Genomic DNA, 27533 nt, shown 5'->3' with positions numbered 1-27533 from the left:
CCTTAAAATTTTGCAGTTTGTATTTGACATCTTCCCTTCTCGCCTTTCCCATTTACTTCAAAATAACCCACCTTCCTTTTGTTTCTATTGAAGTCTCTTTCTTGAATCCCCTGAGTGAGATCCTCAGTCAGAAATTCATCTTGATTTGATAATTCATAATATTGTATGACTGATAGTGCTTTAACCAATCCAGAACTACATGCAGTTTTAAAAGAAGATGTTTGTTAACATTGATGAATCGTTAAACAATTCAGACATTTCAGTTCAGTTCAGTTGCTCAACTGTGTCCGACTCTTTTAGACCCCATGAACCACAGCACTCCAGGCCTCCCTGTCCATCACCAATTCCCAGAGTTTACCCAAACTCATGTCCATCCAGTCAGTGATGCCATCCAGCCATCTCATCCTCTGTCGTCCTTTTCTCCTCCTGCCCCCAATCCCTCCCAGCATCAAAGTCTTTTCCAATGAGTCAACTCTTTGCGTGAGGTGGCCAAAGTATTGGAATTTCAGCTTTAGCATCAGTCCTTCCAACGAATATTCAGGACTGATCTCCTTTAGGATGGACTGGTTGGATCTCCTTGCAGTCCAAGGGACTCTCAAGAGTCTTCTCCAACAACACAGTTCAAAAGCATCAATTCTTTGGCACTCAGCTTTCTTTACACTCCAACTCTCACAGACATACATGACTACTGGAAAAATCATAGCTTTGACTAAATGGACTTTTGCTGGCAAAGGAAGGTCTCTGCTTTTTAATATGCTGCCAGTTGGTCATAACTTTTCTTCTAAGGAGCACATGTCTTTTAGTTTCATGGCTGAGTCATCATCTGCAGGGATTTTAGAGCCCCCCAAAATAAAGTCTGTCACTGTTTCCATTGCTTCCCCGTCTATTTGCCATGAAGTGATGGGACCGGATGCCATGATCTTAGTTTTCTAAATGTTGAGTTTTAAGCCAACATTTTCACTCTTCTCTTTCACTTTCATCAAGAGGCTCTTTAGTTCCTTTTCAATTTCTGCCATACAGATGGTGTCATCTGAATTTCTGAGGTTATTGATATTTCTCCCAGCAATCTTCATTCCAGCTTGTGCTTAATCCAGCTCAGTGTTTCTCATGATGTACTCTGCATAGAAGTTAAATAAGCAGGGTGACAATATACAGCCTTTACATACTCCTTTTCCTATTTGGAACCAGTCTGTTGTTCCATATCCAGTTCTAACAGTTGCTTCCTGACCTGCACACAGATTTCTCAAGAGGCAGGTCAGGTAGTCTGGTATTCCCATCTCTTTCAGAATTTCACAGTTGTTGTGATCTACGCAGTCAGAGGCTTTGGAATAGTCAATAAAGCAAAATTAGATGTTTTTCTGGAACTTTCTTGCTTTTTCGATGATCCAGTGGATGTTGGCAATTTGAACTCTGGTTCCTCTGCCTTTTCTAAATCCAGCTTGAACATATGGAAGGAAGTTCATGGTTCACATATTGCTGAAACCTGGCTTGGAGAATTCTGAGCATTACTTTGCTAGGGTGTGAGATGAGTACAGTTGTGCAGTAGTTTGAACATTCTTTCTCATTGCCTTTCTTTGGGATTGGAATGAAAACTGACCTTTCCAGTCCTGTGGCCACTGCTGGGTTTTCCAAATTTGCAGGCCTATTGAGTGCAGCACTTTCACAGCATCATCTTCCAGGATTTGAAATAGCTCAAGTGGAATTCCATCACCTCCACTAGCTTTGTTCATAGTGATGCTTTCTAAGGCCCACTTGACTTCACATTCCAGGATGTCTGGCTCTAGGTGAGTGATCACACCATCGTGATTATCTGGGTCGTGAAGATCTTTTTTGTATAGTTCTTCTGTGTATTCTTGCCAGTTCTTAATATCTTCTGCTTCTGTTGCTGCTGCTGCTGCTAAGTTGCTTCAGTCATGTCTGACTCTGTGCGACCCCATAGATGGCAGCCCACCAGGCTCCCCCATCCCTGGGATTCTCCAGGCAAGAACACTGGAGTGGGTTGCCATTTCCTTTTCAGCAATACGTGAACCGCGAACTCCCTGATGTTCAAGCTGGTTTTAGAAAAGTCAGAGGAACCAGAGATCAAATTGCCAACATCCGCTGGACCATGGAAAAAGCAAGAGAGTTCCAGAAAAACATCTATTTCTGCTTTATTGACTATGCCAAACCCTTTGACTGTGTGGATCACAATAAACTGTGGAAAATTCTGAAAGAGGGGAATACCAGACCACCTAACCTGCCTCCTGAGAAATCTGTATGCAGGTCAGGAAGCAACAGTTAGAACTGGACATGGAACAACAGACTGGTTGCAAATAGGAAAAGGAGTACGTCAAGGCTGTATATTGTCACCCTGCTTATTTAACTTATATGCAGAGTACATCATGAGAAACACTGGGTTAGAAGAAACACAAGCTGGAATGAAGATTGCTGGGAGAAATATCAATAACCTCAGATATGCAGATGACACCACCCTTATGGCAGAAAGTGAAGAGGAGCTAAAAAGCCTCTTGATGAAAGTGAAAGAGGAGAGTGAAAAAGTTGGCTTAAAGCTCAACATTCAGAAAACGAAGATCATGGCATCCGGTCCCATCACTTCATGGGAAATAGATGGGGAAACAGTGGAAACAGTGTCAGACTTTATTTTTTGGGGCTCCAAAATCACTGCAGATGGTGACTGTAGCCATGAAATTAAAAGATGCTTACTCCTTGGAAGAAAAGTTATGACCAATCTACATAGTATATTCAAAAGCAGAGACATTACTTTGCCGACTAAGGTCCGTCTAGTCAAGGTTATGGTTTTTCCTGTGGTCATGTGTGGATGTGTGAGTTGGACTGCGAAGAAGGCTGAGCACCGAAGAACTGATGCTTTTGAACTGTGGTGTTGGAGAAGACTCTTGAGAGTGCCTTGGACTGCAAGGAGATCCAACCAGTCCATTCTGAAGGAGATCAACCCTGGGATTTCTTTGGAAGGAATGATGCTAAAGCTGAAACTCCAGTACTTTGGCCACCTCATGCAAAGAGTTGACTCATTGGAAAAGACTCTGATGCTGGGAGGGATTGGGGGAGCGGGGAGAAGGGGACGACCGAGGATGAGATGGCTGGATGGCATCACGGACTCAATGGACATGAGTCTGAGTGAACTCTGGGAGATGGTGATGGACAGGGAGGCCTGGCGTGCTGCGATTCGTGGGGTCGCAAAGAGTCGGATATGACTGAGCTGCTGAACTGAACTGAACTGAATACATGAAAGTGAAAAGTGAAAGTGAAGTCGCTCAGTCGTGTCCGACCCTCAGCGACCCCATGGACTGCAGCCCACCAGGCTCCTCCGTCCATGGGATTTTCCAGGCAAGAGGACTGGAGTGGGGTGCCATCGCCTTCTCTGCTGCTTCTGTTAGGTCCATTCAATTTCTGTCCTTTATTGAGCCCATCTTTGCATGGAGTGTTTCCTTGGTGTCTCTAATTTTCTTGAAGAGATCTCTAGTCTTTCCCATTCTATTGTTTTCCTCTATTTCTTTGCACTGATCACTGAGCAAGGCTTTCTTATCTCTCCTTGCTATTCTTTGGAATTCTCCATTCAGATGGGTATATCTTTCCTTTTTTCCTTTGCTTTTAGCTTCTCTTCTTTTTTAAGCTATTTATAAGGCCTCCTCAGACAACCACTTTGCCTTTTTGCATTTTTTTTTCTTGGGGATGATCTTGATCCCTGCCTCCTGTACAATGTCACAAACCTCTGTCCATAGTTCATCAGGCACTCTATCTATCAGATCTAGTCCCTTGAATCTGTTTCTCACTTCCACTGTATAGTTGTAAGGGATTTGATTTACATCATACCTGAATGGTCTACTGGTTTTCCCTACTTTCTGCAATTCAAATCTGAATTTGAAAATAAGGAGTTCATGATCTGAACCACAGTCAGCTCCCAGTCTTGTTTTTGCTGACTATATAGAGATTCTTCATCTTTGGGTGCAAATAATATAATCAATCTAATTTCAGTGTTGACCATCTGGTGATAACCATGTGTAGTCTTCTCTTGTGTGTTGGAAGAGGGTGTTTTCTATGACCAGTGCATTCTCTTGGCAAAACTCTGTTAGCCTTTGCCCTGCTTCATTCTCTACTCCAAGGCCAAATTTGCCTGTTACTCCAGGTGTTTCTTGACTTCCTATTTTTGCATTCCAGTCCCCTATAATGAAAAGGACATCTTTTGCGGTGTTAGTTCTAGAAGGTCTTGTAGGTCTTCATAGAACCGTTCAACTTCAGCTTCTTTGGCATTATTGGTCTGGGTATAGACTTGGCTTACCGTGATATTGAATGATTTGCCTTGGAAACGAACAGAGATCATTCTGTCATTTTTGAGACTGCATCCAAGTACTGCATTTCGGACTTTTTTGTTGACCATGATGGCTACTCCATTTCTTCTAAGGGATTCCTGCCCACAGTAGTAGATATAATGGTCATCTGAGTTAAATTCACCCATTCCAGTCCTTAGTTCGCTGATTCCTAAAATGTTGATGTTCACTCTTGCCACTTCCAACTGTTTGACCACTTCCAATTTGCCTTGATTCATGGACCTAATATTCCAGGTTCCTATGCAATATTACTCTTTACAGCATTGGACCTTGCTTCCATCACCAGTCACATCCACAACTGGGTATTGTTATTGCTTTGGCTCTGTCTCTTGATTCTTTCTGGAGTTATTTTTTCCACTGACCTCCAGTAGCATATTGGGTACCTACCGACCTGGGCAGTTCATCTTTCAGTGTCCTATCTTTTTTCCTTTTCATACTATTCATGGAGTTGTCAAGGCAAGAATACTGAAATGGTTTGCCATTCCCTTCTCCAGTGGACCATGTTTTGTCTACAGAAAAATTATGAGAGTATATGAAGATTATATAAAAACAAAACAAGGAGCAATGGTGGGACCAGGCTTAAGGCTAGAAGAGGTGTCCCCCTGCCCCTGGGGTCAGCTCTATCACATTGTTACTACTTTTCCTGGCTTACTGCTCTAATGCCTCTGAGCTCTGATACGTTTCCCACAAGCCTCAAGTGTTACTTCACACCTTCTCCTATGATCGGAGTTGTCCATATGTCTGCAGTTGTCCATCCATCATGAGCAGAGAGCTCCAGACCCAGAAAGGTAGCTAACGGTTGGTATTTGCTTCGTGTGGGTCACTGACTGTAAGTAGAACTTGCCTGTGGCTGTGCGCTCCTTGCATGACAACTCCATGTTTCCTGTAGGATATGGAAGCTGACCAAACAACCTTAGAGAGGAAAACACTCCGAAGAGCCATGTATTCAAGAGAGGCCAAAGCCCAACTGGAGGATGAAGACGAAGGTAGATCTTTTAAAAAAAATATTCAAATGGGTGATGAGATATGGAAGTCTTCTTTGGCAATTGATGTGTGTCTATGTCAGTGCCGAATGACTAGCCACTTTGCAGAGCGGTGAAGGCAAGATCAAATACATAAAACTGAAAATGGACAGAATAGGAGTGAAATCAATATGTGTATATAGATGTATGTAAATAGGTGTGTGTTGTCAAACGAGGCATCTTGAGGGGTTCCCCACAGTGTGTATGAGTGTTTTTGTGCTGTGTGTGAGAGAGCTGACAGGACAATGGGTCTAGACCCTTGTTCAGATAAACTGGAAAGGTCTTCTCCAGATAAAATGTCAGTCCTTGGGAAATAAACAATACATGGGGAATACAGCGAAAATACTGCTTTGAAAGATTTATACTTGAGTCTGTAAGTTTTTACAGGGGTCTCATGTTAATATAGCAATGAAGAATGAGAGAGTTAGAAAGCTATTTGTTGTGTTTCAATTTTCTGGATCTAATAAAATATAGTGGGTGAAAAAAGGTTTCCTGGAAATTTGAGGAATAAAATTAAATAGTTACATTGCTTTGACATTTGTTGCCAAGACATTTGTAAGATAAACCATAAAAGTCCATAGAGTAAGTGTACTGTACTTCAGTCTTCCTACATGGATATTGGCCTAGGACCACATTTCCATGGGCCAATTAAGAGAAGATTATCATTTCGAGCAGAAGGACACCAAAGTGAGCTATCTTTACATTTCAGATGATAAATATTCAGTGTTTCAGTAAATACTTATTGAGTAAAGGAATGAATGAATGAATGAATTTTTCACTCCCATTTCTTAGATTTTAAAATGTTTTAAAAGAATATTTGGGGACTTCCCTGGTGGTCCAGTAGTTAGTGTTTTCACTGCTGTGGCCCCAGGTTCAATCTCTGGTCAGGGAACTAAGATCCTGTAAGCCCCACGGGGCAGCCAAAAAAAGAGACTGTTTGGTACTGTAAGCAGATAGCTTTTAGAACTGCAGTTACTCTCTCCAGTATGTCAGTGGTAAATGCAGCATTTGCAGGACTGACTCTGTCCTGGGCTTGCTGTATTTATTCAATTGTTCAAGTGTAAAATAAGATAATGATACTTTTGTTTCAGAGTAAAAGAGGAAATGTATAAGATCCCAGTACAGTACATATTACCTGCTAGGTTGCTGGTGTTACCCTATGTCTGTTGAATCCACCAGGAAGGGAAAGAAAAGTAGTTACCCATATTGTTTCTGCTACTAACCATTGGCTAGATCATCATGCGGACAGACTAAGTTCTGAGGAAGTGAAGAAATGCTGACTTTTAGCCATAATTCAGTTCAGTTCAGTTCAGTCGCTCAGTTGTGTCCGACTCTTTGCCACCCCATGAATCGCAGCACGCCAGGCCTTCCTGTCCATCACCGTCTCCTTAGGCAAGGTAAAATTTCAATTAATTTGGAAACTGAAAATGGATATTGAGGAGAAAGGTAGCAATCTGCAAGTGTCTACCTCTTTGATCATGCAAATTTCTAACTGTTTCACTCACAGACCCACCCTCACCAAAGGGTAGATTATCTGACACTTGATTTGTGGTTTTTTTTTTCCTTGAATATCTGAAAATGTCTTTATTTGGTACAGAATTCTAGGTAAAAACTATTTTCCCTCAGACATTTGAAGGCTCTACTGCCTTCCAGTGTTGATTGATACCTCCTATAGTGATTGCATGACTCTGTTGATGACATGTCTTTTCTCTCTGGAAGTGTTTAGAGTCTTCTCTTTGTCCTTTATGCTCTGAAATCACAAAAGGATGTGCAGCTGTGGATCTTTTTCATTTCCCCTTTTCAGTTCTGGTCTTCCCTGGTGGCTCAGATGGTAAAGAATCTGCCAGCAATGCGGGAGACCTGGGTTTGATCCCTGCATTGGGATGATCTCCTGGAGAAGGGCATGGCAACCCACTCCAGTATTCTTGCCTGGAGAATCCCCATGGACAGAGGAGCCTGGCAGGCTACCGTCTGTGGGATCCCAAAGAGTTGGACATGACTGAGCATCTAAGCACAGCATTTCTCAGTTTTAATGCTGAGACTTGTTCTTCTTTTGTATCTATAGCTCAAATATGAAGATTTTTGATGACAGATCAGTCTTCCCATCATATCCATACTTAGATCTCTGTTGTCTGATAATTTATAAACCAAATTATCTATCTTTCCTACTCACAGCCTGCTCATTCTACAGTAGTGGAGTACATACAAGATGACTACAGTGAAAACTGTCTTTGGGAAAAGAAAGGGTGGGAAATACACCATAGTCACTAAACCATTTGTTGTTTAGTTGCTAAGTTGTGTCCAGCGCTTTGCAACCCCATGGACTGTAGCCCACCAGACTCCTCTGTCCATGGGATTCTCCAGGCAAGAATACTGGAGTGGGTTGCTGTTTCCTTCTCCAAGGGATCTTCTGATCCAGGGATTAAACCCATGTGTCCTGCATTGCAGACAGATTCTTTACCACTGAGCCACCAGGGATGCCCTCACTAAACCATACAAATGATCAAATTTTACTGCTCAGGAAATACCATAGTTCCCTGTACTTGCAATGGAATATGTTCTTAAAATAGCTGTCTAGAAGTTTCCAGGTGGTTTAAACAGCTGAAAGGAGCTCCCTACCCATTGTCCTCTGACCCCTGGCTTTGCCTTCAGGAAGGTTCCATTTTGCTCATGCACCTCCATGACCACATTTAAAATGAGCCACAGAGATTATGGATTATGCCCTCTTGAGCTATGCACAAATTTCAAAACCTATTTCCTCCTGGTGCAGTCTTACAGATTCAGAAATATAAAGTTCAAAATATTATAAATATTTGCAAGTCTGGCATGTGGTTTTATTGGCACAAATTTCCTTCAATAATGTAATAAACTTCTAGTCCGTAATTCTAGTTTATTGTAATAAATTAACAAGTTTTCTCATCCAAACATATACTTTATTTTTTCATTTACTCATTCATTTATTCATTTTCACATATTTTTATATTTCTTTTGTATTGAGGTGACATTGGTTTATAACATTATGTAAGTTTCATGTGCACAACATCGTATTTCTACTTCTGTAGAACCAACAGTATGCTCATCATCGAAAATGTATTTCCGGTCTGCCACTATACAGTTCAGTTCAGTTCAGTCATTCAGTCGTGTCCGACTCTTTGCGACCCCATGAATCGCAGCACGCCAGGCCTCCCTGTCCATCACCAACTCCCGGAGTTCACTCAGACTCACGTCCATCGAGTCAGTGATGCCATCCAGCCGTCTCATCCTGGGTCGTCCCCTTCTCCTCCTGCCCCCAGTCCCTGCCAGCACCAGAGCATCCACTATACAGCAGATCCCCTTAACCCATTTCATCTTTCCCTTTCCTTTTGGTAACCGCTACTCTGTTCTCTGTATAATCATATGTGTTTTTATGTGGTTTGAACTGTTCACTTACTTTGTTTCTTTTTCTTTTGGGGGGTTGTTTTTTAAATTACACACATGAGTGAAATGGGACAGCATTTTGTGTTTGTTTGTCTGACTTGTTTCACTTAGCATAATGCCCTTATCAAGATCCATCCCTGTTGTTGCATATGGCAAGATTTTGGTCTTTTTTATGGCTCAGTATTATTTCATTGCATATATATACCACAGCTTCTTTATCCATTCATCTGTTAATGGGCACTCACCTATTTTTTTTTAATGTTTATTTATTTGTTTGACTGTGTCATCTTAGTGGTGTCACATGGGATCTTCGCTGAAGCATGCAGGGTGTTTAGATACAGCACACGTGGGCTGCTCTGTAGTCATGGCGCATGAGCTCTGGAGCATGTGGGCTGAGTAGTGGTGGTGCATGGGCTTAATTGCCCCATGGCATGTGTGATCTTAGTTCCCTTACCAGGGATTGAACCTGCATCGCCTGCATTGAAAGGCAGATCCTTAACTACTGGACCACCAGGGAGGTCCTTCACCTGTTTTTTTTAAATGATGCTTTTCTCTGCTGAAAACATTTAAATTTCTAAGACTTGTATTTCTAAAATTTGATGAAGGTTTGTTGGTAGGTGGGAATAATACAAATTCTGTATCTACCTGTTGCCTGTCAGAAGATTAAACAAGTGCTTCTTATGCAGAGGAAGAAGAGGAGGAAGATGAGGATGATAACATGTCCACAGTAATGAGGCTGAGGACTAAAATGCCATGGAAGACCTGTTGGCGGTACCTCACTTCTGGAGGATTCTTCTTGCTCTTCCTGATGATTTTCTCTAAGCTTCTGAAACATTCCGTCATTGTAGCGATAGACTACTGGCTGGCCACGTGGACCTCAGAGTATAGTATAAACAGTACTGGAAAAGCTGACCAGGTACAATGGGTTTTGTTTTTACATTATCTGAGAAATGTTGAGATTTTACTCTTATCTAGTTAGATACAAATAGTCCAGATGTCACAGGAATTTTGTGAGGTTTTTTGGTTTCTTTTTAGTTTATTTTATTGGAGTATAGTTGAATTACAATATTGCCTTAGTTTCTGCTGTACAGCAAAGTGATTCAGGTATATATATCATGCATTCTTTTTCATATTCTTTTCCATTGTGGCTTATTATAAGATACTGAATATAGTTTCCTGTGTGATACAGTTGTTTATCCATTCTATGTATAACACTTTACAGCTGCTAATCCCGAACTCCCAATCCATCCCTACCCTACCTGGCTCTCCCTTGGCAACCACAGGTCTGTTCTCTGTGACTTGTCACAGTACTTTTGTAATGATTCAATAGGTTAATTAGGGCAAGACCTGAAATATAATAAGAAATATTTAACGATAATGCTTGGGTTTGGATTCAAGGGAGTTATATACATGATATGTGTGTGTGTGTGTGTGTGTGTGTGTGTAATATACACACAGGACTTTTGTTCTTGTTCTGATGGTATCTGATTTTAACTGCTATACCAGTGAATTAGCTGGTCATTCTGAGATTAGGGATAGAAAGAATGAACTTTATGATATAAAAGTAAAGAATATTTCAAACCAGAAAACTAACTCTAATGTTTCATCTACCCTTTGGCAAACCCTGAAAGAGAGTAGAGGGAGCAACTGGGGACTCGGCCATGGGATTATGGTGGGGATACTGCCCTGAGTATCTCCAGGAGTATCCCCAGGAGAACTGCTCTCCTTCCACTGTGTAAATTAATGTGAGATAATAGAAACTGACAGTATTGCCAGACTTTGACATTTGGTGTCCTAGAAAGAAAAAACTCAGATGATAATGTCATCTGTGCTTTTTTTGTATTGGTTGCTTTTTAGACCTACTATGTGGCTGGATTTAGCATACTTTGTGGAGCAGGTATTTTCCTCTGCCTTGTTACATCTCTCACTGTGGAATGGATGGGTCTCACAGCTGCTAAAAATCTTCACCATAATCTCCTTAATAAGATAATTCTTGGACCAATAAGGTAAAAAAAAGTAGTTATTTATTTTACAATATGATAAAACTATGCATTTTGTGAAGTGCAAAATTTTAAATAATTTATTCAGTCTTTCAGCAGATGAATGGGGATCTTCTCATTTTTATGATACCAAGATGTCTATTAGCAGTGTTTAGGCTCCAGATCATTTAGAATTATCATACATCCAATCTGTTTATTGCCTAGATTCTTTGATACCACACCACTGGGACTGATTCTCAATCGCTTTTCAGCTGATACAAATATCATTGATCAGGTGAGTGCCTGAATTACTTCCAAGTTCAAAAATAAATTTCTCAGTATAAGCTAAACAACGTTTTAAGATAAATCATGGATGGAATGGGGAGGGAAGATGGAGGGGGGGTTCAGAATGGGGAACACATGTACCCCCATGACAGATTCATGTCAATATATGGCAAAACCAATACAATATTATAAAGTAAAAATAAATAAATAAATTAAAAGGAATTTAAAAAATAAGCTAAATCATGGTTCCTGTTAACAGTATAGGATTTCTAAAACCTAAATAAAAGCCTATTTGCATTCATATCAATATTACATATATACATAAATTTCTAGACTATGCAATCTATGAAATATGCATAGATTTCTAGAATGAAATCTTTAAAGAAATAGATCAATTCAAAATAATTTATCCACATGGAAGAGGATACTTAGAGAATCAGCATGAAATAAAGATAAATAGAAAAGAATGAACATTATACGTTTTTATTGTAAAAAGAAGAGATCTTAATGTGTTGTATCTCCATTGATAGTAACGATCTTAAAGTTTAGAATTAATGCAGAGTGTCTCCCAGAAGTAAGAATGGAAGACCAAGTTGTCTTAGATATCCTTTACTATTATTAGGTTGAAGTGATAGACGGTATGATATTTTAGGAAGAGCAATATTGCATAGAAACCTGGAATGTTAGGCCCATGAAAAAAAGGCAAATTGGAAGTGGTCAAACAGGAGACGGCAAGAGTGAACGCTGACATTCTAGGAATCAGCAAACTAAAATGGACTGGAATGGGTGAATTTAACTCAGATGACCATTATATCTACTACTGTGGGCAGGAATCCCTTAGAAGAAATGGAGTAGCCATCATGGTCAACAAAAGAGTCCGAAATGCAGTATTGGATGCAATCTCAAAAACGACAGAATGATCTCTGTTCGTTTCCAAGGCAAACCATTCAATATCACAGTTATCCAAGTCTATGCCCCAACCAGTAACGCTGAAGAAGCTGAAGTTGAACGGTTCTATGAAGACCTACAAGACCTTTTAGAACTGACACCCCCAAAAGATGTCCTTTTCATTATAGGGGACTGGAATGCAAAAGTAGGAAGTCAAGAAACACCTGGAGTAACAGGCAAATTTGGCCTTGGAATGCAGAATGAAGTGGGGCAAAGACTAATAGAGTTTTGCCAAGAGAACGCACTGGTCATAGCAAACACCCTCTTCCAACAACACAGGAGAAGACTACACATGGACATCATCAGATGGTCAACACCAAAATCAGATTGATTATTCTTTGCAGCCAAAGATGGAGAAGCTCTATACAGTCAACAAAAACAAGACCAGGAGCTGACTGTGGCTCAGATCATGAACGCCTTATTACCAAATTCAGACTTAAACTGAAGAAAGTAGGGAAAACCACTAGACCATTCAGGTATGACCTAAATCAAATCCCTTATGATTATACAGTGGAAGTGAGAAACAGATTCAAGGGACTAGATCTGATAGACAGAGTGCCTGATGAACTATGGATGGAGGTTCGTGACATTGTACAGGAGACAGGGATTAAGACCATCCCCATGGAAAAGAAATGCAAAAAGGCAAAACGGCTGTCTGGGGAGGCCTCACAAATAGCTGTGAAGGAAGAGAAGCAAAAACCAAAGAATAGCATCCAAAGAATAGCAAGGAGAGATAAGAAAGCCTTCCTCAGGGATCAATGCAAAGAAATAAAAGAAAACAAAAGAATGGGAAAAACTAGAGATCTCTTCAAGAAAATTAGAGGTATCAAGGGAACATTTCATGCAAAAATGGGTTCAAAAAAGGACAGAAATGGTATGAACCTAACAGAAGCAGAAGATATCAAGAAAAGGTGGCAAGAATACACAGAAGAACTGTACAAAAAAGATCTTCACGACCCAGATAATCACGATGGTGTGATCACTCACCTGGAGCCAGACATCCTGGAATGTGAAGTCAAGTGGGCCTTAGAAAGCATCACTACAAACAAACCTCGTGAGGTGATGGAATTCCAGTTGAGCTCTTTCAAATCCTGAAAGATGATGCTGTGAAAGTGCTGCACTCAGTATGCCAGCAAATTTGGAAAACTCAGCAGTGGCCACAGGACTGGAAAGGGTCAGTTTTCATTCCAATCCCAAAGAAAGGCAATGCCAAAGAATGCTCAAACTACCACACAATTGCACTCATCTCACACGCAAGTAAAGTAATGCTCAAAATTCTCCAAGCCAGGCTTCAGCAATACATGAACCGTGAACTTACTGATGTTCAAGCTGGTTTTAGAAAAGGCAGAGGAACCAGAGATCAAATTGTCAACACACACTGGATCATGGAAAAAGCAAAAGAGTTCCCAAAAAACATCGATTTCTACTTTATTGACTATGCCAAAGCCTTTGACTGTGTGGATCACAATAAACTGTGGAAAAATCTTTGAGATGGGAATACCAGACAGGCTGACCTACCTCTTGAGACATCTGTATGCAGGTCAGGACCCAACAGTTAGAACTGGACATGGAACAAATGACTGGTTCAAATAGGAAAAGGAGTGCGTCAAGGCTGTATATTGTCACCCTGCTTATTTAACTTCTATGCAGAGTACATCATGAGAAACACTGGACTGGAGGAAACACAGGCTTGAATCAAGATTGCCGGGAGAAATATCAATAACCTCAGATATGCAGATGATACCACCCTTATGGCAGAAAGAGAAGAGGAACTAAAAAGCCTCTTGATGAAAGTGATAGAGGAGAGTGAAAAGGTTGGGTGAAAGCTCAACATTCAGAAAACGAAGATCATGGCATATGGTCCCATCACTTCATGGGAAATAGATGGGGAAACAGTGGAAACAGTGTCAGACTTTTTTTTTTTTTTTGGCTCCAAAATCACTGCAGATGGTGACTGTAGCCATGAAATTAAAAGATGCTTACTCCTTGGAAGAAAAGTTATGACCAACCTAGATAGCATGTTCAAAAGCAGAGACATCACTTTGCAAACAAAGGTCCGTCTAGTCAAGGCTGTGGTTTTTCCAGTAGTCATGTATGGATGTGAGAATTGGACTATGAAGAAAGCTGAGCGCCGAAGAATTGATGCTTTTGAAGTATGGTGTTGGAGAAGACTCCTGAGAGTCCCTTGGACTGCAAGGAGATCCAAGCAATCCATTCTAAAGGAGATCAGTCCTGGGTGTTCTTTGGAAGGAATGGTGCTAAAGCTGAAACTCCAGTACTTTGGCCACCTCATGTGAAGAGTTGTCATTGGAAAAGACCCTATTGCTGGGAGGGATTGGGGGCAGGAGGAGAAGGGGCCAACAGAGGATGAGATGGCTGGATGGCATCACCGACTCGATGGACGTGAGTCTGAGTGAACTCCTGGGGTTGGTGATGGACAGGGAGGCCTGGCATGCTGCGATTCATGGGGTCACAAAGAGTTGGACATGACTGAGAGACTGAACTGAACTGATATTTTACGGAATATTTCAAGGATGCCCGGTTTAGTCTTAGGTACTTAGGCTTCCAGAAGTTTGTCCTGAAATTAAAGACCTCAGAGTCTGAAAATGGATCTCTCTATGAACAGACTCTTTTAGGGTGATTGAGGGAAGATTTAACAAATTCAGTCCTTTCCTTTTCTGATTTTCCAAAATAGCCTCAAGAACACCTAAATCACCATCAATTAAGGTAAAGAATAATGCATGCAGCTGACTAAAATATATGTTGAAAAATTTTTATGTTTTCACAAGATGGGTGTCAGATTATGGTGCACCTACGACACTTCCTAGGGAATACGTATTGGAAAAGAAGCGACGGAACACTCCTTATTTGGAAGATGACACTATTGCTATCTAGAGTTCAGGCAGTTGGTATGAAGGAATCAACTAGGAAGTTCAGCAAAGTATTTACATTAGACATGTGATACAAAAGTCAGTAACTTTCTCTCCACCAATTAAAAAATTATGTGAAAAATACATTTAACCTATAATAACAGCAAAAATTAGGAAAATATAAATAAGCCTAGTATGAAAAAAAGTGATTAAACTCTCCTGGAAATCATAAAAATCCTGTGTGTGTGTGTGTCTGTGTGTGTGTATACTTTCCTTATCAGATACCTAAGAAATACTATGAAATTAAAACACTCAAAAAAAAAGAAAGAAAGAAAAGAAAACCACTCTAATGATTACAGAAAACAAGTTGATGAAAAGAATGAAACTGAGAACTCAAAAACACTAGTTTATCTTTACTCAGTAATAATGGGAATATTTTTTCAGTAAAGGGCGTTGGGGCAATTAACTATTTATAAAATACACAGCAAATTCACATGTAATAAAGGAGGCCATCTAATAACATAAAACTATAAAATAAAATGTAGAAGAGTAATTTTAGAAACCATGGGGAGTGTCTTTATAAGACACAGAACTCAAAAACAATAAGAAAAAAAGCCAACCAAAATGGCTTTAATATTTTAAATTTCTATTGAGGTAAAAGCATCATATTTAAAATATAATATATTCTTTGGGAAAAAAACTGGCAACTCATGTAAAGAAAGAGTATAAACATCCATGATATGTAAAGAGCATCTAAAAATCAATAAGGAAGATAAACAATCCAGTTGAAAAGCATGCAAAGAATATGAGGAAGCAATTAAAATTATTAGAGGGATAAAGAGTTTTTAAATACTATTTGGCCTTTAAAAAGAAATAGATTTGTATAGAGTGGCATGGGAAGATTTACAATCCATCTTATTCAGTAAAACAAAGCAAGCAAATGGACAAATGAGGCTTAGAGTTTATGTTTATGCTATTTATATAAAATAGTTTGTGCTATTTGTTTAAAAATCCCATAAGATATTAATAAATAGGTAGATAGGTAAATAACTGACCACTGGTTAAGCAGATAGGTAGAAAGATGGATAAATATGCTAAACAATTGGAATGAGTAAAATTGAAGGAGTGACGAATTGCTTACAATAAAAATGTTTATATATTAATTTTGGAACTAATTATGTAACAATATAAAATTAATGTGTTGTTGCCTTATTACCAATGTTTTATTTGAGCTAAAACATTTTCCTTTCAAACTACCTTCTTAACAGCATATCCCTCCAACTTTGGAATCTCTAACTCGGTCAACACTGCTCTGCGTGTCTGCAATTGGCATGATTTCTTATGCTACCCCTGTGTTCTTGGTTGCACTTGTGCCTCTTGGGGTCGCCTTTTATTTTATCCAGAAATACTTCCGAGTGGCCTCTAAGTAAGTAAAGCACTGCTCTGTTCATCTTCAAAAGCCTGTATATTTGATTGACTGTGATTCAGATTTGCTATAATGTTTTGGTGGCTCAGATGGTAAAGAATCTGCCTGCAGTGCAGGAGACCTGGGTTCGATCCCTAGGTCAGGAAGATCCCCTGGAGAAGGGCATGGCTACCCACTCCAGTATTCTTGCCTGGAGACTCCCACGGACAGAGAAGTCTGGCAGGCTACAGTCCGTGGGATCGCAAAGAGTCGGGCATGGCTGAGTGACTAACACTTTCACTTTTCTCCAGATAAGGTATGGAATTTGGAAAAGAAACAATTTAACTTAATGAAACCTATCCTGATATTATGTTTCATTTAGCAAGCTATTTTGCTTCCATGGCTTCCCTGATAGCTTAGTTGGTAAAGAATCTGCCTGCAATGCAGGAGACCCTGGTTCAATTCCTGGGTTGGGAAGATCCCCTGGAGAAGGGATATGCTACCCACTCCAGTATTCTTGGGCTTCCCTTGTGTCTCAGCTGGTAAAGAATCCGCCTGCAATGTGGGAAACCTGGGTTCAATCCCTGGGTTGGGAAGATCCCCTGGAGAAGGGAAAAGGCTACCCACTCCAGTATTCTAGCCTAGAGAGTTCCAGTCAAACACGACTGAGCAACTGTCACTTTCATTTTGCTTCTGTAATTGGTTGTCTGAGCCTTTACATAGTACTAGACTTTGTGAACAAGTTGATTGATCTGGTTGAGTTTTAAGTCCATAGACTATTTTTCATTCCATGGCCCTTTCTCGGAACACGGCAATGAAAGAAAATTTATGAAACCAAAGATAGTCCCAAAGGATAAGTAATTTAATATTATGTTCTGCAAGTGGGGAAATAAAAATATTTTCAAATGAGTAAAATGAACTCTGTAAAAGATTAGTAGTAGAAGTAAAAAAAGTTAAAATCAGAGTGATAACTATAAAAGTAGAGAATCTTGAATGTCTGGTAAGAGTACTGTAACTTTAAGAGGAAAATTTCCAACTTCAATTGGAAATTTCCAGATTGGGTTATTTAACATGCCCTTGAATATCCAGCCAAATGAAAGATAGCCATGAATTTTAAAGTCTTCTGCTAATATAAGATTTGTCATTTGCTGAGATGTGGAATAATTAAGTGAAATATAGTACTAGCTCTTTTGAAATTTCCAGTTTAACTTTGAAGTTCTGCCTTAATAGTACTGTAAATTTTATATCATTGCAGTAATCTCTTTATTTCAACAAACACTTATTAGGCATTTAGTGTGTTGTAAATAACTGCACAAGCTATGTGGCAGAGGAAGAGATCAACATGGCAAGAAGCAGTTCTCAAGAAATTTACAGTTTCTTGGGAAGATAAAACATAAATAAGGTAACCCTTATATGTGGATTAAGTGCTGGAATAGGAAGCCAGACATAGAGTTTATTCAGTAAAATGAAAAGATTTAATAGGACTTGAGGGCAGGGAGAATGAAAAAATTATATATATATAATAATATAATGAATATATAATATAATGAAATAATAATGAATAATATAATAATATAATATAATGAATAATATAATATAATGAAATGTATATATATATGTATATATATATGTATATATCAGTTAACAGGAAAAAGCAGGATCAAGATTGGGAATCTATGGATTATACCTGCAAAATTTTTTTTCTTGCTACATTTCATTATTCATTCAATTTAGAGACGGGCTGATTTACCATTAATCTCTGTAGTCTTGTCTTTTCCAGAATGTTACATGATTGGAATCATATAGTATGTAATCAGATTAGCTACTTTCTCTTAGAAATAAGCACTTAAAATTCATCTGTGTCTTTTCATGGCTTCAAAGCACATTCATAAAATAGAATATTATAAAAATAATTTATCATTGAATAATATTCTATTTTATGAATTGCCATATTTTGTTTATCCATTTACCTGTTGAAGGACATCTTAGTTGCTTCTATTTGGGGTTATAAATATTATGAATGTGTGTGTGCATACATGCTCAGTTGTGTCTGACTCTTTGCAACCCCTTGGATTGTAGCCCTCCAGGCTTTCTGCCCATGGAGTTTTCCAGGCAGGAATGCTGGAGTGGGTTGCCATTTCCACCTCGAGGTTATTTTCCCCACCCAGGGATCAAACCCACATCTCCGGAGTGTCCTGCATTGGCAGGTGGATTCTTTAGCACTGAGCCACCAAGGAAGCCATTACTATTATGAATAAAAATACTGTAAATATTTGTATGGAGATTTTTGTGTGGACATAGGTTTTAAAATTAGTTGGGTAAATACATAGGAGCATGATTACTTGATAGTACGGTAAAACTGTTTAGTTTTATGAAAAACTGAAAAATTGTCTTCCAAAATAGTTGTTTATTTGCAATATTTCTGAAAAAAAAAATGTTGTTTCTCTCTTGGGGCTATGAATTAGGATCCCTCAAATGTTAGGAACATATGTTAAACCTAAAGTGCTTTTTGATCTCTAGCCTCTTCTCTTTGCTCATAGAAAATTCAGACCAGAAGGAAGAGGCTAGCCATCACATTTGCTCTTTCATTTCTTCTGTTATTATTGTTGATGTTGCTTGCTGGGGAGGCAGAAAAGTTCAGTCACTTCCTTTCTGCTGGCTGTTTCCAAATCTCTTCTTGCCTTCTTACCACTGATATTCAACAGTCATGTTTTACTTCAGACTCACGCTCATGTGGGCCTGTTTTCATCCCTGGGCAATAGAAATTGAGTACAGAGGCCAAGAAAATAATCCTAGTTCTTTACAGATTTTAATTGCTAAGTCTTTTCATTATTGTAGATTATTAAAATATGGAAGGGATGGTCATTTTTAAAGAATGAACTTTGATAATGGATTTATAAACCATTTTTATTTGAAATTCTCTGGTCATTTGCAAATAGGACCACATGATATTAAATCTCATCCATAAAAAGAAACCTCTAGATGCTGAGGTTCTAAAGAAAACACTCATATTGAAAATCTTGAGCTATTTAACACACTACTTTGTAAACACCGAAGGGAATTAAAAGTGGGGGACTTATTGTTGTTCAGTCGCTCAGTCATGTCCAACTCTTTGCCACCCCATGGACTGCAGCACGCCAGTCTTCCCTGTCCTTCACTGTCTCCCGGAGTTTGCTCAGATTCATGTCTATTGAGTCAATGATGCCATCTAACCATGTCATACTCTGCCACCCAACTCTCCTCCTGCCCTCAATCTTTCCTAGCATCAGACAGGAAATGCCATTGAATTTCGAATATCTAACATCAAAGGCCATGTGTAGCTAGCTCTGTAAATAAGCTTTCCTATTTACAGGAGAATAAGGTCAAACTGTACCCTCACCTTTCTGGTTTCATAAAACACAGTCCTATAAAAAGAGATTCCTCTTTCCTCATCTTTTCCCCTTCATGTCAGACCTCAATGTAGTGACCACCTGTTGCTTGTGTCAAATTTACAAATAGCTACTGAGTTTTCTGTTTAACAATCACAGACTTTACATTCCTTCATATTCATCCTCCTCTTCACCCCTCTCCTTCCCTCCCCTCATTGAGTTTCTGAAGTGAGAAATTCATTTTAGAAACTCACAAAAGCACTTTGCCTTTGGTCATGGGAGTACCCAGGCAGTCCCCAAAGATCTAAGATTATTTAACAGTTGAAGATTATGTAACAAAGTAATCAGTTCCATTGACTGACAGGTGAATATCAGCGCTGCTACTCTTGATTCCCTCCACCCCCAAAACCTAAGACAGACAGAAAAAAAAGCTGAAAAGAAAAATAAAATCATGTTTTGAAACGTGTGATAGAACTGTTAGCCTTCTAGAAAGGCTAGCTTGTGTGATTTACAAAGTTGTCTAGAGTGTGCATCTTTATAGAAAGGGTCTGATTCAGGCATTTGTCCACCAGCCATTCACTGAGCACTTTATTTACCTAAAAATATATATCGACACTTGGAGGACCAGTGAATGCCAGTTCTATTTAGGGAGGAACTCAGTCTCATTGTGGCTGAAGCCAAACTCATTATCTGTCTCTTCTGGTATCTTTATTCTCTGTCTCCCGTCTTCCAAGTCTGCTAAGTAACAAACAAACAAACAAACCATATTTGACTCCCCTCTCTTTTAAAAATTATTTTATTTTTAATTGAAGTATAATTTACAATATTGTGTTGGTTTCAAGTGTACAGCAAAGTCGTGTCAGACTCTTTGTGACCCTATGGACTGAAGCCTACTAGGCTTCTCTGTCCATGGGATTCTCTAGGCAAGAACTCTGGAGTAGGTTGCCACGCCTTCCTCCAAGGGATCTTCCTCACCCAGGGACAGAACCCACGTCTCTTATGTCTCCTGCACTGGCAGGCAGATTCTTTAGCTAGTACCACCTGGGAAACCCATGCATGTCCATGTATATATATATATACTTTTTCAGATTCTTTTCCACTATAGGTTATTATGACACGTTGAGTATAGTTCCCTGTGCTATACAGTAGGTCCTTGCTGTTTACCAATCTATATAGTAATGTATATATGCTAATCCCAGATCCCTAACTTCTCTCTTCCCAATCACCTTTGGTAGCCATAAGTTTGTTTTCTGTGTCTGTGTAGCTCTTCTCTCTTATTCACTCTGCTACAATGAGTTGATTGTAGCAGTTTAGAAGGCTGCTTCTAATAAGCTATCTCACAATCTCCCCCTATATTAAATTGTACCAGCATCACACCTAATTCAGAATTTTTTAAAAGTTCTGATAAACTGTCCTTACTCATTCTCTTCCATCCTTTACACTGTCTCCAAATTACGTAGCTTTAAGCAACCTCGGGTCATTTTATTTCTAGTCCTCAGTGATTTTTCCCAGCCCATTCAGGATCTTCTACAGTCTAGCCCCTCCCCCCATTGCTTGTCCAGCCTTTTCCCATGACAACATCCCCAAAGGACTCTGGTCACCAGCCAGATTGAATTCGCCAGTTCTTTAGTCCTCTGTACTTGCTCTGGTTTGTTCCCTTAGCTGGAATGCACTTCTTGTCTGTTTGGTTGAAGCACACTGCTCATGCTTGAGGTTTGGCCTAAGTAACACCTGTTCAAAGAAAACATTTCCCATCTCCTACATTAATTGCTCCTTCCTATGTGTTCCCATAAAAGTTTACTTTAACTGTGATACAAAATTGATATTTTTATACAACACATCACATTCAGCCTGGACCCATGTTTATTATGTAATATTTATTTTTCTCTTCCTCTTTAGATTATAAGCTGTTGGATTTTTTTGTTGCATGTTGGAGGAAAATATGTGGGTTGGCCAAAAAGTTTGTTCAGATTTTTCCAAAAGATGTGATGGGAAAATCCAAATGAACCTTTTGGCCAACCCAGTAGTTACTCTGGCAAATAATAACCTTAATTTAGAATGAACAAAGCCCCCAGATCAGACAGTAAAGAATCTGCCTGCAGTTCAGGATACCCGGGTTCAATCCCTGGGTTGGAAATATCCACTGGAGAAGGGAATAGCAACCCACTCCAATATTCTTGCCTGGAGAATTCCAGGGACAGAAGAACCTGGCAAGCTACAGTCTTTGGTGTCTCGGAGTTGGAAACGACTGAGTGACTGACACACACACAGTATTCTTTGAGTCTAAATGAGTATAAAGTTTATTTTTGTACTCGTCTCTGTCCTAGGGACCTCCAGGAACTTGATGACAGTACCCAGCTCCCTCTGCTTTGCCACTTCTCAGAAACTGCTGAAGGACTCACCACCATTCGGGCATTTAGGTAAGTAAACATATTTTCATTTTGTTGATTAGGCAGCTACATCATCAACAAATACTTGCCTACAAATAACAGATCATTGCTCCCATTTTCCGATGCCCACCGTGTGTGTGCCTGTGTTCTAAACTAATAGCAAGAAAAACATGACAATAAATGATCACAGAGGGCTTCCCACGTGGCTCACTGGTAAAGAATCTGCCTGCCAGTGCAGGAGATTCGGGTTCAATCCTTGGGTCAGGAAGATCCCCTGGAGAAGGAAATGACAACCTGCTTCAGTATTGTTGCCTGGGAAATCCCATGGACAGAAGAGTCTGGCGGACTGCAGCCTATGGAGTTGCAAGAAGAGTTGGACATGATTTAGTGACTCAGCAACAACAACAAATGATCATAGAGCTTAGTTATTTGAAATCTTAACAAGAATAAAGAAAGAATTCAGCATCATGTTGGGTAGATACTACCTGTGTGATTTAGACTAGGCTTTTGAATTCCCTAACCTCATCTGTGAAATAGGGAAAACCATTTTGCTTTTTATGGTTTTTGGATTAATTGATATAATGCATGTAAAGCATTAGGGCTTCCCTGGTAGCTCAGCTGGAGTGAATGTACCTGCATTGCAGGGGAATCTGGTTCAATTCATGGGTCCAGAAGATCCCCTGGAGAAAGGATAGGCTACCCACTCCAGTATTCTTGGGCTTCCCTGATGGCTCAGATGGTAAAGAATCCATCTGCAATGCGGGAGACCTGGCTTCGATCCCTGGATTGGGAAGATCCCCTGGAGAAGGAAACGGCAACACACTCCAGTATTCTTGCCTGGAGAATCCCATGGACAGAGGAGCCTAGTGGGCTATAGTCCATGGGGTTGCAAAGAGATGGACAGGGCTGAGCGACTTTCACTTTTCATATAAAGCATTGGCTTCCCCTGTGGCTCAGTGGTAAAAACTCTGCCTGCAGTGCAGGAGATGGTGGTTCGATCCCTCGATTGGGAAGATCCCCTGGAGGAGGCAATGGTTACCCACTCCAGTGCCCTTTTTGGACAATCCCATGGACAGAGGAGCCTGGCAGGCTACAGTCTGTGGGCTCACAAAGAGTTGGGTGCAACTGAGCACACACCTAAAGTATTAACCACAGTGATTAGCAAAGAAGTAATATAGAAGCTAAAATACATGCATTAATAACAATGATAAAAGGATGTTATTACACCAAAGTTACTTCACACTTTAAATAGTTTTCTTCAATGTTGGTAAACATTGAAGTAATATCCCAAGATTTTCATCAAAAAGAGTTTGCTTAATACTCAAAAAATTACCTGACTCTATTAGAGGAGATCAGTCCTGGGATTTCTTTGGAAGGACTGATGCTAAAGCTGAAACTCCAATACTTTGACCACCTCATGCAAAGAGTTGACTCATTGGAAAAGACTCTGATGCTGGGAGGGATTGGGGGCAGGAGGAGAGGGGACAACAGAGGGTCAGATGGCTGGATGGCATCACTGACTCGATGGACGTGAGTTTGAGGGAACTCCGGGAGTTGCTGATGGACAGGGAGGCCTGGCATGCTGTGATTCATGGGGTTGCAGAAGTCGGACACGACTGAGCAACTGAACTGAACTGAATTGATTTTCCCTATTCAGGTAAAATCAGAAAAGGAGTTAGCATCCTTGAATATTTAATCTAGAAAATCAACTTCTTAAAGTGTTATATCTTTTTGCAGTGCTAAATGCAAACCTGTAGTGATTTCAATCAGAGATTTTTCTAACCTAAAAATCACATAAATGTGTGTGTGTGTGTATATATATATATATAACTGAGTCAAAAGTATAATATAAAGAAACAGATTTCATAGTGGAGCATTTATACTTTTCACAGTGATGTGTTTTCCCATCAGAGTGTGCAATACCTTTTATTGGAGATGGCAGAATCATTGATTGACTCTGAGTGTAGGTATTAAGACATAAAAGACCCTGATTCTGGGAAAGATTGAGGGCAGGAGGAGAATGGGATGACAGAGAATGAGATGGTTGGATGGCATCACCAACTCAATGGACATGGATTTGGGTGGACTCTGAGAGTTGGTGATGGACAGGGAAGCCTGGCGTGCTCCAGTTCATGGGGTCGCAAAATGTCAGACACAACTGAGCAACTGAATTGAACTGATTAAGACATAATTTGTGTTCTAATGGTAGCCAGCAATGCCCAGTGGTAATCATAAGCACACCATGTTAAGAATTTCATTTTTTCACCAAAGTTCTTTTGAGTTAATTTATTTGAGTTTTGAACACATGCCAAGTGCTAGTCTTTGAATGGATATAGAAAGACTCCAAAGATATGGCCTTTTATTTCTACCCCAAATAAATACCACAGGGAAAATAGCTGGGATAAAATGGCAGGTGGGGAAGAAGCAGTGACCTGATTCAGGCAAGCTGGCAGGTGGAACAGAAAACAGCCTCTGTCTTCGCCCTGAAGAACAAGTGAGGTCATTTACTGAGAATGATGAGGACTGGACCATGTAAAACATCTTGAAGAAAATGAGCCTGGTCTCAAATGGAAGAGAAACTTGACTGAAAGTCAGGGTTTAGATTTTTCATTTAATCATCTATTCTTCACTTGACACATGAGCAGAATTTGGCTTGACTGTTCCTAATTTTACATCAGGAAAATTCTAGGGAGCTCTAAGAAGGACAAACTATTACATGACACCTACGACTGGAATGAGGCTTCCCAGGTGGCTCAGTGGTGAGGAATCCACCTGCCAAGGCAGGAAACGCAGGTGTGATCCCTCGATCAGGAAGACCCCCTGGAGAAGGAAATGGCAACCCACTCCAGTATTCTTGCCCAGAAAATCCCATGGACAGAGGAGGCCAGTGGACCTCCTCCATGGGTTGCAAAGGGGCAGACACAACTTAGCGACTGTTAAGAATCAAACACATTCTTTTCAATCTACTTCTTCCTCTCTTTCAGGCTAGTAAGAGTCCCCAGAGTCGTCAGCTCTCTGGAAAGTTTGTATTTACTGATTAGGCTGCTTTCCTCCCCTGCATTCAGGGTTCATGGTGTACTCAGAGGCAGCATGAACTAACCTCAAGTAGTTTACCACCAGAGGATCACAGTTAAATTAGACTGAGATTTCAGTGACCTTTCCTACTTTTTTTCTGGTCTGACAGAATAAAGGTCTAAGAATGTTCAGAAGATGAGCTGGATGTGGATGAAAAGATACAGACTGAGTGTGTCAAAGTTTCCATTAGGAAAACAGAAGGGTTCTTGCCAAATAGAAACACACAGAAAGAATGTTCGCTGCATTTCCACCCCTCCCCTTTCACTGCTGCTTCAGACTGTTGCCAGCTCCATTTACAAACTCTTTAAGAGTGTATCAGCAACAATATCCCCAAACTAGAGGGAGAGGAAGAGGAGCCCCAGACAAAACACTTTGTCACAATGAAGTGTTGGATGTTCGTCTCAACTGGAGTCCATAGGCTTTGGTCCAAGTCTCCCCCTCCCCACATCTCTCCATCATCACAGCCCTCTAGGAAGGGGGACCCTGTCTCCAGCTCCTGAACTTGTTTTCTCATTTCTGTTCCTTAGCTCATGTTATTCCCAATACTTCCAATGCTTTTGTCCCTTCTTGTCCACCTGAAAAATTCTGTGAACCAGTGAAGTTGCTCAGTTGTGCCCGACTCTTTGCGATCCCACGGACTGTAGCCTACCAGACTCATCCATCCATGGAGTTTTTCAGGCAAGAGTGCTGGAGTGGGTTGCCATTTCCTTCCCCAGGGTATCTTCCCAACCCAGCAATCGAACCCAGGTCTTCCGCATTGCAGGCAGACACTTTACCATCTGACTCACCAGGGAAGCCCAAAAAAAAAAAAAAAAAAAATTCAGCCCATTTCTTAAAACCTCATTCAGTCCATCCCAAAGATGGCTTTATCCATCCTTCCCCACCTTCCACCCTATTCCCTGCCATTCTGGTCTTCTAGCCAGTGCAAACTTTCATCTTCCTTTATATTCACGTAGCATTTTTCACATAGGGCCATTATGATTGGCTTCTGGGTTGAGCCATCTTTATTTGTTCATACTACAACAACACCATGCTTACCTCTTTCGCTAGACAATGTGCTTCTCTAGGGCAGAGGTTGTGTCTTGTTCATACATTTATGTTGTAGTGTCTCACTTTGAGTTCATGCTTGCTAAATGTTCCTGAATGAGTAGGTGAAAATCCACCCAATAATGCAAATGCAGAATTAGATATATCTGTTCACAGTTGAAATCCACTATCTCAGTAAATCCTATAACTCTGTGAGTGATCCTATGTTAATTATTCACTCTGTCCCTGATGGCTCAGCTGGGAAAGAATTGCCTGCAATGCGGGAGACCTGGGTTCGATCCCTGGGTTGAGAAGGTCCCCTGGAGGAGGGCATGGCAATCCACTTCAGTATGCTTGCCTGGAGAATCCCCATGAACAGAGGAGCCTGGTGGGCTACAGTCCATGGACATGACTGAGTGACTAGGCACACATGTCTGTATGAGGGTCATGATGAGGGTAGTCCTGTTTCTCTGTCTGGTGGTCCCACCCAGTGTATTGCTATTCAGTGCAGGTCCTCCTATGCATGGCATTTGGGTCAAGGCTACATAACTCAAAGTGAGGTAATTATTTGGCTCTGATTGTCGAACCCTTTGATTATTGTAGATCAGATGTTGCTGTCTGACTCAATTATCTGATTTTTCTGGTTTGGCATGTTGGAATGATCAGATTGACTGGATAAATCTCAACTATCTGCTTTATATTGGCCTGTATGGATGGCTTCACGGGCCAAGTGAACACCCCACCCCGGACTTCTTCATTTTTGACATAGTGATAGTTTATTGTAAACTTTTGCAAATTGATTGAAGATTTGGGGGGGTTGGGGCGGTGGTACTTGGAGCAGTCTTTTATCAACTAGGAATCACCATCAGGCTGTCAGATGAAATTTGGTTATTCTCTGCAAACATAACACATAGACAGGAGGTCTCTGTAAGATAAGCTGAAGCCACAGAAAGTTGAATTTGGCACTTCGTCCAACCTTCCAATCAGTTATTTTGTTTATATGATCCAGCTTTCCATTGTTTCTGTTACCCAGGGAAAATAATTGAAAAATTAAAAGAGACTATTTTTGTGATGTAGAAAAGATTTATCAACATGGAACATGAGTTTCTATGAGAAGTAGCTCCCATGTTCAAACGGATGAAGTTTCTTTTTTAAAAATATTTATTTATTTTTCTGCATCAGGTTTTAGTTGCAACATTTGGGCTTAGTTACTCTGCAGCATGCAGAATCTTAGTTCACTGCCTAGGGATCACCAGCATCCCCTGCACTCCCAGGCAGATTCTTAACCACCGGACCACCAAGGAAATCCCTGGATGAGGTTTTTATTAGAAGTTTCCTTTATAACAAAGGTTACACAGAATTTGGTCTGATTATGTTGATTACCAAGAATGAACTTAATTTG

The 27533-nt window shown here is 40.2% G+C and overlaps 1 protein-coding gene across 9 annotated transcripts in view; it reads left to right on the top strand.

Moving 5' to 3' along the window:
- Positions 1 to 27533, top strand: part of ABCC9 (ATP binding cassette subfamily C member 9) — a 159377-nt gene that overhangs the window by 95195 nt on the left and 36649 nt on the right. For all 9 annotated transcript variants that reach the window (XM_040235321.1, XM_040235325.1, XM_040235320.1 and 6 more), the window contains 6 exons: positions 5236 to 5332; positions 9472 to 9701; positions 10643 to 10791; positions 10990 to 11059; positions 16136 to 16293; positions 21968 to 22060. In XM_040235321.1, coding sequence (XP_040091255.1) covers positions 5236 to 5332; positions 9472 to 9701; positions 10643 to 10791; positions 10990 to 11059; positions 16136 to 16293; positions 21968 to 22060 — 797 coding nt within the window. The remainder of the gene's footprint in view (positions 1 to 5235; positions 5333 to 9471; positions 9702 to 10642; positions 10792 to 10989; positions 11060 to 16135; positions 16294 to 21967; positions 22061 to 27533) is intronic.

This window comes from Oryx dammah, unplaced genomic scaffold (assembly GCF_014754425.2).
Source record: "Oryx dammah isolate SB20612 unplaced genomic scaffold, SCBI_Odam_1.1 HiC_scaffold_29, whole genome shotgun sequence".
NCBI classification, from domain to species: domain Eukaryota; kingdom Metazoa; phylum Chordata; class Mammalia; order Artiodactyla; family Bovidae; genus Oryx; species Oryx dammah.
Note: the sequence above shows the minus strand (reverse complement) of the source record. Positions and strands in the feature narration are given on the sequence as shown.